General features: G+C 39.1%; 1 protein-coding gene across 9 annotated transcripts in view; it reads right to left on the bottom strand.

Annotated features, from left to right (window-relative positions):
* Positions 1 to 17,485, bottom strand: part of snap91a (synaptosome associated protein 91a) — a 65,505-nt gene extending 48,020 nt beyond the window's left edge. For all 9 annotated transcript variants that reach the window (XM_023281137.3, XM_055013445.1, XM_055013447.1 and 6 more), the window contains exon 1: positions 16,668 to 17,485. In XM_023281137.3, the coding sequence (XP_023136905.2) occupies positions 16,668 to 16,797 (130 nt within the window). In that variant the 5' untranslated portion in view covers positions 16,798 to 17,485. The remainder of the gene's footprint in view (positions 1 to 16,667) is intronic.
* Between the last annotated feature and the right edge of the window lie 1,630 nt (positions 17,486 to 19,115).

Here is a 19,115-nt window from a genome sequence, read left to right as displayed (position 1 = left end):
GGAAATTTATGGAAAACATAATGATGCCTGCAACTGAATCATGCTAATTTACTTACATGTGATTTTCATATGTCAAACAGAAGCTTCATCATTCAGCTGAGCACCAAAGCACACTTTCGATAAATCTGTTCTCCCAGTGAAAAGATCTGCTTTGGCCAGCTGTGTTCACGGATCAATCCTCCCCTAATTACACTAATTGTACTTCCTCTTGCCTTGTGTGTCCTTAAACTGCTGATGCTCTCCCAGACCGAAAAGCCAACAAACAGAAAAACATACCTACATCTCCCCCATTACACCTCCTCTCCTGCTGTGCACATTCATTTTGTTCGCCTCGGTTCCACTGGTCACATTATTAGCTGTTCACTTCCCATGAGGCTTTGTGTTCTCCCTGTCTGAATACAAAATCCCTGACATCTGTGTGGGTGCAACAAAAGGTCGGCCCAGAGCTGAGGACTCACAGGAAGGGAGGGTGGGAATGAAACAATGGAGTACAGAGGGGAGATTTAGTTGAAACATTAGCATCAACCATCCCCTGCTAATGAATATGCATTTCCGAAACAGTCTGACCAGGTGTTTCTAACGATGCCAGTCTTACCTGGTACTTTGGGCAACATTGCAGCTCTGCCTCACAGAAATCTGATGTATGATCTGGTTACATGATGTGGTTACAGATCAAACTGATGGACTCTTACAGAAGAGGTTAAAAACTACTGAAAGAAATCTAAAAGAGGAGCGGCACAGTCTGATGCACAGATGAAAACAGCTTGAGCTGACATCGTCCCAGGTGTATCTGACAAGTGTTTGCATGAGTTAGCAACCAAATAATCTGACAAGTAAAAAAAAAACAGGAGGAAATAAATAAATAAAACCCAGTCAACATCTGGGGGTCCACAGAAGTCTGTCTGCATGGCAACAGGCACTATTTAAGCAAACCCAAACAGGCCGTGCTGAAAAGAAGAGGTGAGTGAAAAACACCTGATGAAGTACGCATTTTAAAGACACCTCCAGGGAAAATCAAGTTTATTAACAGGTCCATATGGTGCTAGAAGACAAATGAGAGAAATAAGCTGTCAAAGTCTTGAAACTGCAGCCTATTGACAGTCTCAAAAACATCAATTCACATTTCTGGGGTTTCATATGTAACAAAACTAAGGAACCAATCCTTACATTGACCATGTATCCAGGCATGAGACTCTCAAACACATTCTCCTGCTAACAGCCTTTTCCCTTGTGACATTTAAAGCAAGTCTAAAAATATGAACAAGTATGTAAACTATATGCTAAGCAGCGAAATAGAGCTTTGTTAGAATAAAACCACAGTCTTTGCTTTCATCCTCTTAATTGAAATACTAAGACTAGTTCCTGAGAAAAAACTTTATTTTCATGTCTTCAACATGAACCAACTCCTGGCAAAAGTTAGTCTTGGATGAACCTATACTAATCAGTCTTTTACCATGGTATCATGCAAGAAGTCATGGAGGTCATATTTATGGCTGCTTACAAAGCGTTTTCAACAAACTCACAGAATAACATCTGCTTTGTTAGCTGGCTGGCTACAGCTGTTATAAAGTGGCAACAGAAGTTCATTTCAGACTTCAAGCTGACAACTGTAAGCTAGAAAATAGGATGCTAGTTTTGTCTTGTCTGTCTGAGGTCAGAAACTCGATGTTCCTCGTGATTTTGAGCTCTAAATCTGCATCATATGACACCATTATATGGCAAAACATTTGAAAAATATAATATCAAAAGTGGCTATATCTTGTACAAAAACAGAATTCAATTTTTCCTTTTAAAAAAGAATATTTTGGATTTTCCACAATGTCATTTTTTTCTATCCACCTGTCATTTCAGTGAGCAACATGCTATTCTATAGACACATGATGTCACTTTCACCATTTGTTTGGATGGGATTTCTCATTCCAAACAGCTAAAGTTCACCTGCAGACATTAAGAATGTAAAGTGTGAATATCTGCCCATGAATTATGAGTGATGTAATCACATGTTTCAGATATTTACAGTTCAATTCTGACTCGTCACAGTTATGACTGAAGATATATATGTTTTATGACAAGATAAAATGTAATTACAGATATGCTGAATTCGAGTTGTGACATGGTAAATGTCTGTAGGTGTGTCACAATCTATGGCAAGTTGGAGGCGGAGGTTGCTCGCTTTCCAAACTTAATATGGTGCTACAACCATAACCATATTTGACAAGCTGTTTTAGCACCATGTCAGAGCAGCCTGAGGCTGAAACTCTAGCAAATGTTGACCACAAGTCTGTAATGAACAGAACCACAAACTCTCTCTATTTCATGGCATTTTCTAGCAGTCTCATCCACCACAGCTACTGCAATCACTTCTACAACACGGTTCTAATGCTTTGCTGGAAAAATCTCCAATAGAAAACCTCCCATGAGCAGCATCATCATGCACAAGAAACTAGTCATAATAACATCTGAGATATCTGCAATTATTATTTTTGAGTAGTCAAAACAGAATAACAGATGTCTGTGAATGGTGTTTTGATTAGTCAGAAAAACATTATACATATCTTAGATAAAATCTTGGATAAAAGTTCAGACTAGTCACAGTGTAATTACAACTAGTCAAAATGACGTTGATCATATCTGTAATATTTATTCCAGATCGTCAGACTCAGCTGTTTACGGTTAAAATGCAATATGACAACAAACAACGTGATAAGTGCGACAGCAGTAACCAAGAGCGGTAGTTTTATAAATTCATCAATGACTTTATCATCAAACACAGAGCAGAGATTTCTTTAGAACCTAAACTTTATGACAAGACATGAAACAAGTTAAACAGTCATCAAACAGCTGCATATACTGTATGAATGAGAAATGTTACTGTGTTACTTTTACAGTCTAAGGAGAAGATTCCAACTGTGGTACAGCTATTCAGAACTTTTCTGAAACTATCAAAATGTTCCCACGGGGTCCTTGTATCTGGTGACTCAGTATGTTGGGAAACACTTTTTTTTATAGCAAAGTCGGATCCTGAGGCAGAACTCAGCAGTCAGAGGGAGTAATAAAACAGCAGGAAACCCTAGCCTCCCTGCATTATTGATATGCAGCGCAGCTATAGACATGCCCCTTTAATGTTTGAGCTGCTGGAGAGGCTGCTGCTGTTTACCTGCATACCAGGATGAAAGCCTGTTTATCTGCATCCCATCCTGGGTACATTCTGCCCATTGAAGCAAAATACATCCCTGCACACATACAACTGGACTGTGAAATGTATTTTTATCCTTAAAGAGCATGCTCAAGGGCACTGCAACCTCTAAAGAACATAGAAAAGAGGAGGCCTAGGGTAGAAGATGGGAGGTAATAAGAAAGGAGAAGCACTGTGAATCAGCTGCTCAGATTCAGTGTAGATAATGGTCTGATGGCAGCTGTATGGGAGATCCTTGATCCAGCTCATTACTCTGGACACACACTGTTGGTAGGATAGTCCACCTCCCACACACCCTTAGACATTAGAGACACATTCTGGGGTGTTCAAATACCCCCGCTGTGAACTCAGTGCTGCAGTACAAACTGAGTCCTCTCCACAACCTCCTTTTACTTTCCTCTGTTCACTGCAAGTCACCATCAGTGAAAACACTGCACTGAATCAGAATATAAGAGAGAGGAGTGGAGTGGGAGAGTCAGGGGGAACAAAGTCCACACTATAAAGGCCTGGGAAGATGATAATTAATTAATTGGGCACTTCACTACCAAATGCTTTAGGTCAGCTGTGGCATTTCACCATTAGTTCAGAATCAGTGCAGAAAAGACGCCATATATCATGAGGATGATTAAAAAAGCAAAAGCATATCAAAGAAATATCAAAAGATTCATATTTTTGCCACTAAAAGCACATTTTACTGATTTGTACCATCTTTTGAAGGAAAACCATTCTCTGAAGGACTGCTGATGAAGGTGAATGCTCAGCTGTCATACTGCTGGACTTCAGCTGTAGCCTTTGACACTGTATTCTGATTAATAGAGTCTAGCACTAGATGGCTTCTCTGAGATAGCCTTGAAAAAATGCCTTTTTTCCATTAACAACCATGTTTCATTTCTCCTCTTGGGTCATACTGGAGTACCCCAGGGGTCAATATTAGGAGCCTTTTTATTTTCATTGTATATTCCCACTTGGTGATTGTAGGTGTGAAAACACCTTTATGCTGATGATACACAACTCTCTGTCTGTGTAAAGCATGAAAAAAACCCTTCAATCTCTCTGCATTAGATATTAAAAAACTGGATGTCCATGTTAAAAATTCATTCAACTAGCCCTGACAATCTGCATACATCAGCATAATTTAGACTTTTCCTAACAATCCTGTGCTTTTTGGCAGAACCTGGTTTATTGTTTGATTCCAACTGTAATTTCTAATTGTAGATTAAGGTCATCCAATCTTGTTTTCATCTGGGGAATACTGCCAGAATCAATTTCTGTGCTTCAGAGACATCAGATGCATCAAGTATGCTTTCATTTCACCACATTCTGATCACTGTAATGGCTTTATATACCGATATTTAATTTGGGTTAATTTGTGTCCAGGCTGGGATAGGTATATATGTATTACATGCTGTACAAATGTAGTACACAATATATATAATACATGGTATTATCTTTAAAGCAGAATCAATTTCTGACTCCTTGTGCTCTGACAGCAGCGAGGTGTCAGAAACGACCCACAGCAGCCTGTTAAAACATTACGTTCTATTCCCGTCTCACAGGATTGGAACCGTGAAGCAGCATGAAAACATAAGTAGCAGCAGCAGTTTGGGGAAGATATTCACTCAGACAGAGCTAGACCTGCAGGTGGAGGTGCTTAAAAATGTGTTACTTTGTGTCAGATTTACTGACATTTTTCAGACATGCCACGCTTCTGTTGCTACTGTGGAAATGGCAGTTTAACTTCAATATTTTGTCCATGCTTGGAATGAAGACAGACTGTTGAAGTTTTCCTCTGGATTCACAGTTCATAGGCACGACAACTTCAGTAGATTGTGTTACTGTTTGTGGGAATAATGAGATTCTCTGTGGGGTACAAATCTGGCTGTTAATGCCAGAAGCAGAAACATGATTTTTTATAATTCATATTTCAGACAGCAACAGCAGCTACTCCATAAGCTCAGTGTTTACATGCGTTGAACTACTCAGTTGTGCAAGTGTTTGTACAATTAAATGACAATTTGGCATTTAGGGAGATTTTTTTCACTGTTTAATGAAAATAAAAATCTTAAACCATTCTTTTCTGTCTATTTGACATAAAGTCACAGAAAGCAGCTAACTAACTTAGCTTAATGTAAAATGGGAAGAAATAGCTTTCCTGCCCTCTTCCTAGCAAATAAATATCTATTTACTAGCATTTGTAAAGCTCACCAATTCTTGTCTGTTTAACCTGGATAAAAAACAGGATGGTACTCAGCCAACACAGTTGTGGTTTTCCAGAACCAGGCTAGTTGTTTTCCTCTGCTTCTGGGTCATTGCAGAATTGGAGGATATTTTACGTTCCACCCATCAAATTTCAAATAATCCATGTACAAAATACTAGAACATGCAGTTGTTGTGTAAATGTACTTGTCCTGAGACCAAATCTAAAAAAAAACAAAAAAAAAAAAAAAACTAGGAGAAAAGAATGTTTGATAATATCTTTAAAAACACCAAATAAGTCTGGAGTTCCCCTAAAATGCAGTTTTTCTCTTGTCCCACCCCCCGATGACCAAATTGATTGCATCTCAAATAAAACAGTTAAAATGAAATTTAAATTTCCTTTATGGTACTATTTTTTTCATTGATGTCTCCTGTAACTGTGGGGACTTTTTTTTAAATCAATATAATATTTAAACTAATTATTATGCATGGAACGTGTCCCACAACAACCCTGTTAGCATAACCTTTTTATCTGGTAGAAGAAGAAGAAAACAGTGAATCACATGAAGCGCTGGAATAAACATCATCAAGCAGTTATCCAAAATAACAGCCAATCAAGCCTTTGGTAGTTTGCAATTCTGGAATGAGCCTTCCAGTCTTTATGCTAAGCTACGCTAATCCTAGCTGCAGCTTCAGACTGAACAAAGATGTCATGTTGTCACCTAACTCTAAAAAACGGAAAAGCTCATTTCCCAAAAAGAACTAATATGAACTGAAGCACACACACAAAAACTGTGTAAAACACCTTAGTAGTGAACCTGAAGGTTATTTTTTTTTTCAGATATGGGAGAGGTATTCTCTAATGTTGATCTCCTAAATGGTAACCTACCCCTTTAATCATCGGTTTATTTTGGAAAAAAAACATTCTATGAGATATTTAGAATAAAATGATTTTGAAATACCCATTTTTTGCTAACATGTTGTTGTTTTTCCAAATGAAACTCAACACATTAGTTGTTGAGGACTAGTTGAGGACTGTAGGAAAACTGAAAATCCTACAATCTTTTTGCTTTAACAGTTTCTGGCCCAGATAAATGGTTCGGGTTAATTTAGGTTACTTTTGACATGCCTTTCAAACCCACCAGCAGGTTTTGGGTCCAGAGGATTAAACACTATAAAATATTCTTTTAAAAAGATGGATAATATGGCGGCTATTATTCTTAGTGCAGAGCAACTTGACTGTCCAGCACATCCGACCAAAACTAGATCAACTTTACAGATTTTCTTTTGGAAGTACATGAAGTCCAAGGTGTGCAGCTGCAGGCTTTTGCCGTATGTAATGAAATACGTGTACCACAAATAAAATGACTGTATTTGGGTTCAGTAAAGATGAACATTTGGCATAAAGACTAACAGATGAGTCTCAGAGACCACCAGAACACCCCCACCCTCCCTCCATCATGGATACAGTCTGCCTCTGAAATATGGTAACACACTGATGGTGACTCATGTTGTGGTAACAGCACCATAGCAGCCAAAGGGAACGCTGCATGCTGGTTATGTTTCCCATCGCTTACCCTCCTGCTTTCTCCCCCTTCGACAACACACACACAAAAGGTAATACATCCTCTAGACGTAATCGCGTTTTTATGTATTAAAAAAACTGTTAATTGGAGTGACTAGATTTAGCAGCAGCAGGCCTGGTGATAATTATTGCAGCAAACACAAAGAGAATCTCACTTAATCAGAGACAAGGTCGCTATGATAAACATCGTCAGGATTTAAACACTGCGCGGGTCTGAAGAGGACAGAGAGGGTGACGTGATGCTGTAGATTTTCTAAAGCATAACCTTCCATCAAGCTGTAAGCCTGTTCTAACTTTCTTAACAGCGGGGGGATTAAGAGGTGAGGGTAATATGAGCAGCAGCACAGAAAGATGGAGGCTGTTCAGAGCAGCAGGAGTGGTGGAGCCTGTCTTTAGAAACAGAGCCATTTTCATTTGGCAGATGCTCAAATCCTGTTGCACTAGTTCTAGTTGTTTGGCTCTGGGCTGCTGATACCTTGCATGTCCTCTGATGCATGCTCTGGGTCCTAGGAGAAGCTCCTGACCAAACCAGAAAAAATACTGCATTTAGGGACTAATTTTAAACCCCTATTTCTGAGTCAGAGGTTAAAAAAAAAAAAAAAAAAAAAAAAGTGTTGAAAATATGGTACCATTCCACTGTTCATCTTTGACTCTATAATTCTAATATTTCTGACAGTACTGTCTGACTCTTCCCACACATCTCTGTGTAATATGATTAACAAGTGTTGCTGAACATGTCTTGCGTGTGCTGTTCCTCACTCCACTGGGTCTGGTGCCTGCCAGCATGCCAGATGGTCACACGAATGCACCAAGATAACCCAGAGGAATCACCTAAACTTAAAGACAGCCCATGAAATTATTTCAAACGCAATAAACCCTATGAAGTGATGTTAATGTCACAGCCATCCTTGCAGCAAGGTGAGTGCAATTACTGCAGGAATTAACATATATTTCCCACATAAATGTCAGTGATTTGGGTTGGAAGTGTAACATCTTCACTGCAACTAGATCCTCTCATATGAACTCTATGAAGTTTATAGATATATTTAAATACAGTAAACATACATGAATGCATTTCCTTTCCTATAAAATCAGACCTTTGATATTGTAGCTTATCTCATCTTAGTCTTGTCCTTGCCTCATGTTTGGGTTTGAAGTTGCAACACACAGTGTACATACATGTAGGACTGCGGCTGTTGATTCATTTAGTAATGGAGAAGTCTATCGATTATTCTGGCCATTAATGGAGTAATTGGATTCCACACTTGTTACAGCATCAAAAGCGGAAGTGAGTGTAACAGTGCAACAGAAATAACCGTCCTGGAGGAACACGGGCAGATATCTGTGGTGTATTGTACATATATAGTATAGTACAGGAGTATTAAATTAAAACTTAAAGCCATAGAACCCACATGTATTCAGTTGGTGATGCAGAAATCACATAAATGTTTTTCTGTTCGGTTCGTTTAAACTGCTGCTACTGCAGCTGATAGAACACAAATAAGAAAACTGATCAGTTTATTAATATTTATTACAGAGAATATTCAATCAGTTACAATAGTTTCACTTTGATTTGGCCACAAATTAAAGTGATTTCCTTCAGTATGAGAATAATGAATATCTGAAGTTTGATAGTTTTATTGTGCAGCTGTTAGAAATAATCCGCTGCATTGATCAGTAAAATAAATACATTACACACGTTTAACAGTTTTCTACCAGCATTCCTCTCTTACATAATTTCCGTCCTAAATTTTCATGCTCTTCATTGTTCTCCATTAAAACAGCCTGTTGAACGAAGCAGCTAAACACAATTGTTTAATTTTGAGCAGTAAACGAGTCACATGAAGCAGAAAGTCAGAGTTAATAGAGAAAGTTGATATGAAGTTCATACCTGTTAACTCTGACTGAGGTTCTAGTTTTTGTTGAGCCGACTTAAACAAAGAAAGTCTGACTATGTCAAACTGTCTTCATAGTCCAGCTTCTGATCTGATAAATGCAGTAAACACTAGAAAAGCTGTGCAGGTTAAAATAGAAGCATCCCATCAAAGTTAAAATCCTCTTATAGTTTCCTTATAACAGGTCCGGGTCTGTAAAGGATGAAGTTTCTAGTGGATTAAACGAAGTCTCGATTCAGAGAATTTGGCTTTGAGAAATTTTAGTAATCAAATTACTCGAATAAATCAAGGAATTGTTTCAGCCCTACGTACATGCATGTCCTTTCTCATGAAATCAGATTGTAAATATTGTAAATCAAGAAATATTTGGTAACTCAGAGTCTTCTGGGATAGAAATCTCTCCATTGAGCTACAGGTGGTCAACAACTGCTTGTGGTACCAGTAAGTTACAGCACAACAAGCTTTAACGTCACGGCGCAAAATAAAAAAAAAAACAAAAACACTATTGTTATCACACACAAGCTTTCAGAGAAGAAAAGGACACCAATCTTCTTAAAGATGCCCTTCTTTGTTTACAGTAATAATCCTAATGCCTTATAAAAGTTCCACCCGCTCAGACTCTTGACTCACAGCTGCATCTCCTCCACTGCACCTCCCTGCTGCTGCTCACAGAAATAAAGACGCTCAATTGGATCCACACTCAAGTCCTTTTACTGGGATGATGCCAAAGCCTTGTGGCGTATCAGCATCTTTGTTGTGAACGTGCCTCATGCCCACACATGCATGTAGAAAGAGAGAGTCTCCAATAGCAGGATCTTTCTGTAAGACGCTCTCAGGGCATCTGGGGTGTCGGCAATCTGTGCTGCCGCCTGAGCTCTAATCTTTTAAGAGTTTAGGAAACTTCTGATCCGTATCGCAGTCATCTGTCAAGTTCTTAAAATAAACAACAAATGTGTCTCCAAATTCTTGCTAAACCTCCAGAGACTCACAGCTACTAGTGCGCTTGATTTATCCTCTCTGGCCTTTATTTGTCTATTATGTCTACAGTTGGTGACTTAAAGACACAAACCAGTTGGTCACAGTTTAGTTTTAGGAGATGAAATAAGTTTCCCTCGCAGAGAGTTGCCAGCATGTATTCTCAGACTTTTCTATTATCTATTTAATCCTCTCTGACTTCTGATTTCCTTCGATTCTCTCTGAGGCTTTCGGGTCACAGAGTGATGAGCTTTCTGCTTTTGGTGTGACTTGATCCAGACCAACACACATTCAGCTGCCAGTGGAACAATCCATGAGAGATATTTTTAGACCATGAACACGTAGCCGAGTCCCCTTTACCATCCGATGGAACTTTCTTTTTGATACAACTTGTTGAGGGACAAAGTGAAGTCAAACAAAGATCAGCATATGACACTTGCTACTTAGAATACATGTAATTAACCGTTTCCTATCTGAAAAATGTCTATGATGGTACTCATAGACGCAACTAATACTTCAACAGCGGCACTTTTTTTTGGTTCTTCAGCAGTGGGTCTTTTTGTAGTCCCAAAACAGGAATATCAATTATAAGCTCAAACAACCGCTTAATCTTTTGTGACAAATCTAATTATCCATCTCACTATGCGTGCGCACACACACACACACACACACACACACACACACACACACACACACACACACACACACACACACACAGCTGTAACATGAGTCAGCAGAGGTACATCATCTCTTCTGGCACCGTTCACACAGGCAGGTGAAAGCGAAAGAAGAAGGAGCTCCAATCCAAGCACATTTTTTCTTAGAGTCTCTAAAACCAGAGGTGTCAAACATAAGGTCCAAGGAATGACTTGCAAAGTGTAAAATATACAGAGACGACATTAACTGTAATTATGTGGCTTTTTTTATGTATAATTGTAAGCATTTAGAAGGCTGGGGGGTAACGTAATCTTCTTCTTTAACAGTTCCCATTTAGTTTGTTGGGTGGATCAGTTCAGGTGGTCAGGATTACTACACAGAAGTGGAAATTAATGCGAATTATTTAAAATAATTTCTAGATCCTGACAAGTGGTTTTGACCATAAAGTAAAATACTGTTTGTTCAGCTGCAGATACCTGTGACTGAATGTTCTGTGCCTTTGTAGATAAACTGTGATCTTTAAGTTGTAATGCACAAATGATAAACTGAGGCTTATTATTACTGGAATTGCACTTATTTTTCTTAAGAAATTTCAGTTTGTTCATAATGTTTGCAAATGGATAGTTGATTAAATATGAACATCTTCAGAATGTACTTTTTTTGCACTAACTGAAATGGAAAAAATTGGAGTTATTTATGGGTTATTATGCTCTGATTTTACTGGTTTGGCCCACTTGAGATCAAACTGGGCTGCACGTGGCTCCTGAACTAAAGTGAGTTTGACGCCCTGCTCTAAACCAAGCATGTTTAGAGCCACTGCACTGCATGTTTTTCCAAGTTCACTTTCAAAAATACTATTTGAGTTTTAAGCAGTTATGACTAAAATGTGTTCATTTGTGTATTCTTGCTGTCAGTCAGCTTCAGTAACATTGGTAAGATGTACATCGTTTCCTCAAATTTGATCCAAAAACAAAGGTACATGTGATATGTTTTGAATGGTCAGAAAGTTTGAATATGAGCAGAAATCTTTGCAGTAAGGTCACTGACATGAAAAAGTCATTTAAAGAGGTCACTTGCAGCACAGAAGAGGAAAAGACTAAAGTGTGTGAGTCTTTAGGACAAGAAATACATCAAAGCAGGATAAAGCCTAATAGTTTTCCTGTATTACACTCCATTATATTTTGAATCATCATCTGGTGTCTGAATTTTGTGTTTTCCTTTACAAACATGGAAATTATTACCATAAATTGATGCAGAAAATGCAGAAAACAGAGTGTAAAAGATCACCGGAAAGCAGAAATGAAGTGTGTGTCAAATTTCTCCCCCCAGTATTGAAATGGAACTTATGCCTCTCATCAGTTGTGTAATAAACATCTGAACTGACAGGTGGAGCTCACTTAGAGAGTGACAGAAAATCAAGACACCAGATATCTTTCAGTCATCTTAATTGATCTGTTGAGATCACGTTTCAGGCAAACTGAGGAGCAGCTCTTTATGTTGAGATCCTCCCAAAATATGGAATAAATAAGAATTTGTCAGAATGTAAGAAGGCAGTCAGTAATATCTTTCCAGCATCTTAATATAATTAAAATATGCAAATTAGTTCAGTGATAATCAGAGTAACGAGGAGCCAAAGACACTAAATGCATGAGACTGTGTGGTTGATGCATGTGATGCTCCAGAAGAACGTTGGACATCAGGTCTGTCATTATGAAACAGGACAACAGTGATTTTGGAGGATCCTGACGATGCTTTTGGCAACAGGTTTCACAGATGATTAAGATTTATCTTCCTGCTTCCTGTAAAGCTGGACATTTTTTTAGTAGCCCTGAGCAGCACAGAGGTAAATGTCAGCTGTGGAGGAAACAGGATTTACTGTAATGTCAAACAATGGGCCTGAGGCTGCTAATGCAACGTGGAATTAATTCACTTTCCACATTTAATGATGTGGTTTGTTTTAAAAAAAACTGTGCACATGCAGAACTCATGCACATGAACTTCCTGCTATACTGCAGTGTTCTGAGCACCTGTGAATTGTAGCATATTGAACAAGAAAAGCACTGAGAGAGCACAGTACTCTGCCAATGCTGTTCATTCTCCCATATGGCATTGTCAGAGATGGAACATGTTTTTAGAAAAGCAGCAATTGTTTATTAGTTATTGATGATCAGAAATCCCGGCAACATAGAATGTGTCCATTTAATATAGATGTACCCACAAACTAAATGACCTTGCGCTGAGCACAGACGTGTGTTATGAATGTGTATGTTATGTACAGATACAGAATCACGTGACCTAAATATGTAGCGGATGACTGGAATTGATGGAATTCAGAAACACCCCCACAATGTAATCAGTTGTTCCTTGGATCATTTCCGACAGATAAGTCCTGATAAGTCCAGTGGTGGATTTATAGTAGGATCACAATCATGTGATCATCAGCAGGCAGCTGACGTAGTGTTCACTGGTTGTCATGGTTACGGTGATGCCATGCCGCTATCTGGCAATGATACAGAAATCTTTAACAAATCCGTGGATCCAGACTATAAGCTGCATCACTGCCAAAATCTAATCACTTGGTCCTTGTATCATTTCTGACCTTCACTGAAAACTTCATCCAAATCCGAGAGTCCGTTTTTGATTAATGTTGCCGACAGACAGACAGATAGACAGACAGACAGACAGACAGACAGACAGACAAACAAACCAACACCGATCGTCACATAATTCCACCGCATTCCTTGGCAGAGTAACAATTTCTGAAGCTACACAATTGCCAGCAAAGTTGCATCGAAACATTCTAAATAATAATAAAAAACAGGTTATATTTGTAGTTGAATTGTGTTGTTTCAGCTCTGCGTTAACTATAAATCAAGACAGCAACCACAACAGGAAGTTAAAGGACAACAGGTCACTAAAGTAGCTGTGATGCCCAAAGATTATCTTGAGATACTTGTTTTAAAGACATCTTCAACATGTCACCATATCTACACTGGGCCATTTTATTTGAATTCATTTCTTCTATAACTATAATAAAAAAAAAATAGTGTTCCTGGCATGTAGACTATTTTCCATTATAATCCCACAATGCATCCTTCCATTTTCTCGATCCCATGACCTGTAGATTCTCTATCTGTGAAGCTACAGTACCACAATGCAACACACCACATTATATAAATTCCATATTTAAAGACTATTCTTCTTTTTCTATCCTGTGCATGAGCTCAAACGTGCACAGGATGCCTAAACAGTGTTTTGTGAATCGGTCCAAACCACTTTCTTTGCCTTCTACTTGCAGTTAGAGCTGTATACAAACTATTTTTGCAGCACAGAATGCACAACTACAAGAGGAGATATTTACAGAATTTAACAAAAAGTGTACTGGATTAGACTGGCCTGACCATACATTTGATTATCGGAGGAAGAATGGCTTTCTTCTTTTTCAAGCTGCCTGTTCTCTCTGTATAAATATGAACACAGTGCAACAAAATCTGTAAAAGATTTTAACTAAAGCAGTTAAAATCAGCAGATCTGACTACTAAATCAACATGTAAAAGCGGACTGAATGTGAGAATGGATGATTTAAATCATAGTAGATTTTGTACGGAGCAGTTTTTCCTCTACACTCACCACTAAAACAAAATGCTGACTCAAACTTCAGCAGAGAGGCCTGCTTTCCACTTTGTTGACCTGATTTATTGCCTTTCATCATTCATTTTTATATTTCAGTGTGGACACGAGCAAATGGCTGGATTGATTTCTCCCACTGGGTTGAGTAAAGCTTTTCCTTCAGAGGACTGGACGGTACCAGTGGTCCTAACATCAGGGAGACACTTTTCAGCTGTATCTGCATCACCTGTGCTTTGACGTGTTTTCAGTGTAATTACACAAACTCCTTTAATATTTACACTTGCATATATTTATATAACAAGTATATTTGTTCTTTTTTTAATATACTGGAAAAAAGCCTGAATAATGAAGCACCGCTAGCTTGAAGATACAATAAATAAGCAATAACAACAATAGTGTTAGCTCAGTGGAGGAACTGGAGAGGGGATTTTTATTTTATTAATTGTCACCGTCAGACTTGTTTTATTGCATGGTGATTAATTCTCTGGAATAGGGGAAATAAGTAGCTTGAACAACCAAAGTGTTGCTAACATATAGTTTTGTTGTAGTGTATGCGGACTGAGGGGTTGCATTTCAGCAGCTTCATTTATTGTCAGATGTGTTTTATTATATATGAGTTTATTTTGTTTATATTTTTATTTAGTTTTATTTCATTATGAGTCTTTAGCATTATTCTGGTTTGGAAAAAAGCTAGCAGTCGGTTCTTTAAATGCACATTTTGCGTTATTTTTCTGTGATTAGAGATAAATTCTACAGTGATCTTGGGTACCAGATGTGCTCGGCCTTCCAAATATTCTCAGGGTTCTGCGTTTACAGATGACCGACCCGCTAACGGGCTTCGCTACTGGGAACCGCTGAAAATAAAGGTCATCAGAGGAACACGCATTATTTACATTAGCAGCGAAGCTAATGAACTGGTGTTGAAATCTAGCGTCACTGTTCAATGAAGACATAGACGATGTGAAATTTGAATCCTGAGACAGAAGTTTCATGTTATTGTCATGCATAGACAGACTTAACCCCACAGTATTATATCAGCGCTGAAGAATGGTCTGACTGCACCTCATTGGGTAAAAAATGCTATTTTCCATGTGTATTTCTTTAAACCAATCATCTTGAGCAATGCTAAGCTCAAGCTGAAGCAACAATATCACTGCAAAATAGCAATGGGAGAAGGGTTTTGATGGAACATTTGTATGCAGGGAGGTAAGCACAGTCATTAAAATATCTAATTCACAGGTGAAAAAAGGAGCAGTTGATCTAAATCTTTGGCAAAGTGTTTTCAGCGAGTAAGCTGCTTGCCCGGAGGTTGTTATTTCTTATAGCCAATAGGAGTTTTAAAAATGTTTATTTGCAGACAGCGGAAGGGGAGAAGAAAGCCTCATGAAATGTGTGGCGGAAATGTCAAACTTATACCCAACGTCTACAGCCAATGAGTCACACTCCATCTGTCGAAATGGGAAAATTTACTATATTTGGAACTTACACTTCTCACCAACAGATACTGAATAATTACAAAACATTTTTGTATAGATTATTTTCTTCACACTACAGTCATAATGTCTACTGTAAAAGCAGCATCTGAGCAGATCTTTCGGACCAAAGACATCTGGTAACCTAACAGCACCAAATGTAACACCTACACTGGGATCTTTGGGCCTAGTGTTCACGTATTTATTGTGAAATGTTTTTAAATATGAATCTGACTTAACTATTTTAGGTGAGTTTTATTGAATGACAAACCTGAAACACATTCAGTTACAAGTCTACAGACAAAAACACTGAGATAGTTGAGATTCTAATTCATGTGCATCTAACAGAAAACAATCTATGTCCAGGTCTAGAGATCCGTGCATTACTCTCTGAACATTTAAATCAGTGGATGTTCACTAGGGTTAGGCACTTTTTTTCTTTTTTGAAATTAAAGTGGTGGCAGCTCTCCTCTATTATTTCACCCCCTTGTTTGTACGAAGCCATACATAAAAAGACTGCACCAAGAAAACAATCTGGCAGTGCCACGCATCTACCATAGGGGACAAGGCCCCAATCCAAAAGTCCTGTGTGTTCACTGGTAGCAAACACTTTTAACATTCAATTATGCATTTCCCAGCAGCGGAGCAGCATGGGGGAGCCAGCCTCCAGTCAGCAGGAGTTAACTATGGTGGTTTAAGGCTTCATGGCTTCCCCCTGGCTCCACATCTGCTGGGTTAGAAGGTGGAGGAGGAAGAAGGGACCCTACTGTGATTAGGTAATAAGTTTGGCTGGTTCAGTGATGCCTTCCATTAAATGAGGCTGTGTGTACATCCTGTGGCTGCAAGCACGTAAATGCACACTGGAGAAATGGATGGAGGTGGAGGGGGGAGGGTGACCATGATGGCTTTGGTGCAGTTGGCCTAGATGTACATGTGGATGATGGACGGATGGATGGATGGATGGATGGATGGATGGATGGATGGATGGATGGAAAGGACACAGGCCAGATAGATAGATAGATAGATAGATAGATAGATAGATAGATGAGAGGTGTACTTACATTCCAGGTGTTTCTTCTTTGGAGCTGTCTGTTCATGTGTGGTGGCTTTACACACAGCTCGGGACACCTCGGAGCCCGTCAGGCTGTACTGCGCCGCGGCTATGCGGTCGGTCAGCGTCTGCCCCGACATCTTCTCTCCAGCCTCGACTATCAGGCGTCCAACACGGTCCTACCCCCCCTCCAGCACCGAGCCGAGCCTCAGTAATCCCAGCCGCACCTCCCAAAAGCACAGCAGTAGAAAAAGAAAAGCAGTAGTAGGACAGTTTCTAAAGAGCTGCAGCTGATCTGAGTTGCATAACAACTGGAAGTGTCTAATTCCCACTCAGCGTTTCTGGATCAATCATGAACTGCGGCCAGTTATCCTTCAGTGCACAAGCTAAATTAGCATCCAACAGAAATGTCCTGTTCCGGCTCTTGATGTGGGGATTTTCCTTCTATGTTCGCTGGATTTCTTACTGTTGTCGTCGAACCAGCCGTCCTCTCCGGATGCTGCTGCTGCTGCCTCCCCCCTCCTCCTCCCTTGTCTTCCTTCCTGCAGCCTCCTGGATAATCCTCACAACCACAACCAGCACCAGCCAGCAGACCGACCGTCCCTGTGTGTTAGCGGGGCGTGCAGGGCAGGAGCATCAGGCCCTCAGCATCCTCCTCCCCGGCGGTGTCTCCTCCTCCTCCGGCTCCCTCTCTGCGGCTGCCCCGGAGATGCGCGCTTCGAACCGGCTCGGCAGGATGGATGGATGTTGGTGGTGTTTTCGGTGGATTTTACACCCTCCTATTCAATAAATTATTTATTCCTACACATGCCCAGCGCCCCCACCTCCTCGGGGTCAGGTGACGCAGTTTTACCAACCCCGCTGCTGCCTCCATTATCGCGAGATTTCAGCGGAGTTAAAAAACAGAAAGCATCACACATCTTCGGATGTGAGGACATGAGGGTGAATGGAGGTGCTCCACAGCCAAACATGATGCCTGCCATGCTGCCTACATAGTATGAAGGTCGTATGAAGCGTGCAGTTATATATTAAAAAATAAAAAGATGAAACACAGCAGCCAATCAGAATGGAGAGACTCTGCATCGTCTCTGTCCGTGGTGCTGATCTCTTCTTCTGGTTTGGCTTTTACTCATCAAATGTAATTTATCTTGGTCAAATTATTATTTTAACATTTACATCTGATGCTACTTTATAATCTTCTGCAACACTAAATTTTAGACTGGTATTCTACACTGTTTACATCTTTCTGACCAATTCAGTTGTTTATTTAAAAAAAATTTAATTACAAAAAATCTGAATCCAAAATTAAAATTTAAAATGAAAACTTGTAATTCAATTATTAAAAAAATTACATTTTCATTGTTGTATTTCTCCTTTTACTTAAAAAGCACCCCCAAGCATATTTGAAAACATATAAAAATACTCTGTTTACAATTAAAGATTTTCACCATAGCAAAATTAATTTAAAGTGGCATCTATTCCTCCTCCCTCAGACTCATGTATTGTGTTAAATAAAAGTACATTCTGAATTCCATGCAGTATGTGGGCTTCAGGTTTTGGCTGCCAAACTAGTTGTAATGCCACAGATGAAAGGACATTTTCACTTTTAGCACTAGAATTTAAAAGTTTTCTAGTATCAAACTCTGATCCTTCTGCACAATGAAGGACCAAAACAGATTTATGAGCGGCGAGTGGCTCTACCTAAATGATCTGAATACCTCTGACATTAAACAGGACTGCTACAGGTTTATTTATTTATGCCACTCCTATCGTCAGAAAATCTCATAGTGAAGTGCATCAGTATCAGGGAGCTACCTGCTAATGTAACAGGGTCAGTCATGCAGCAGTGGTTGTGGGTTAAATATATATGTATTGTTGTATTAGTAATATATACCATATATATTTTATTGTTCTTTTTTTGCTATTATGTTTATTATTATAATTACACAAAGTTTGGTCTGCCTCTCAATTGTTGTGTAGAACCTTTGCTGGGGGTCCCTGTACCCCTACATACACTTTCAGCCGCTCTACCCCGTCCTATAAATGTGTTCTTCCCGCCTTACCCCTCCCCTTTTATTTGTGTTCTGAGAGAGGTAAGCGAGATTGTGCTGTTGTAATTTGTGTTTTAATGTCATATAATTCTACTCAAAAGTTCACTTTCTCATTGTAATATGATTACGCATTACCTAATTTCTGTAAGAGTACAAGTTTTGTATGAAGGAAGATTGATTTTTTATCGACTCTAAAGGGCTGTAATAAACGGAGATTGCCTCAAAAAAAAAAAATCTTTGTCAGCTGAATTAATACAACACAGAGAAGAGGAGCCACCGGTTACACTCATACTGCCTAGTTTTGCTTTTATATGGCAATGGGAGGACCTTCATAATGTTCTATTAGAATGTATGACAGCAACATAGACCAAGTGCTTTTTAAATGTCATTAAGAGAGTGACAGAAGC

The sequence above is a fragment of the Amphiprion ocellaris genome, chromosome 9, assembly GCF_022539595.1.
Source record: "Amphiprion ocellaris isolate individual 3 ecotype Okinawa chromosome 9, ASM2253959v1, whole genome shotgun sequence".
Lineage (NCBI taxonomy): Eukaryota > Metazoa > Chordata > Actinopteri > Pomacentridae > Amphiprion > Amphiprion ocellaris.
The sequence above is the reverse complement of the archived record's forward strand: the minus strand, read 5'-3'. Positions and strand labels throughout refer to the sequence as shown.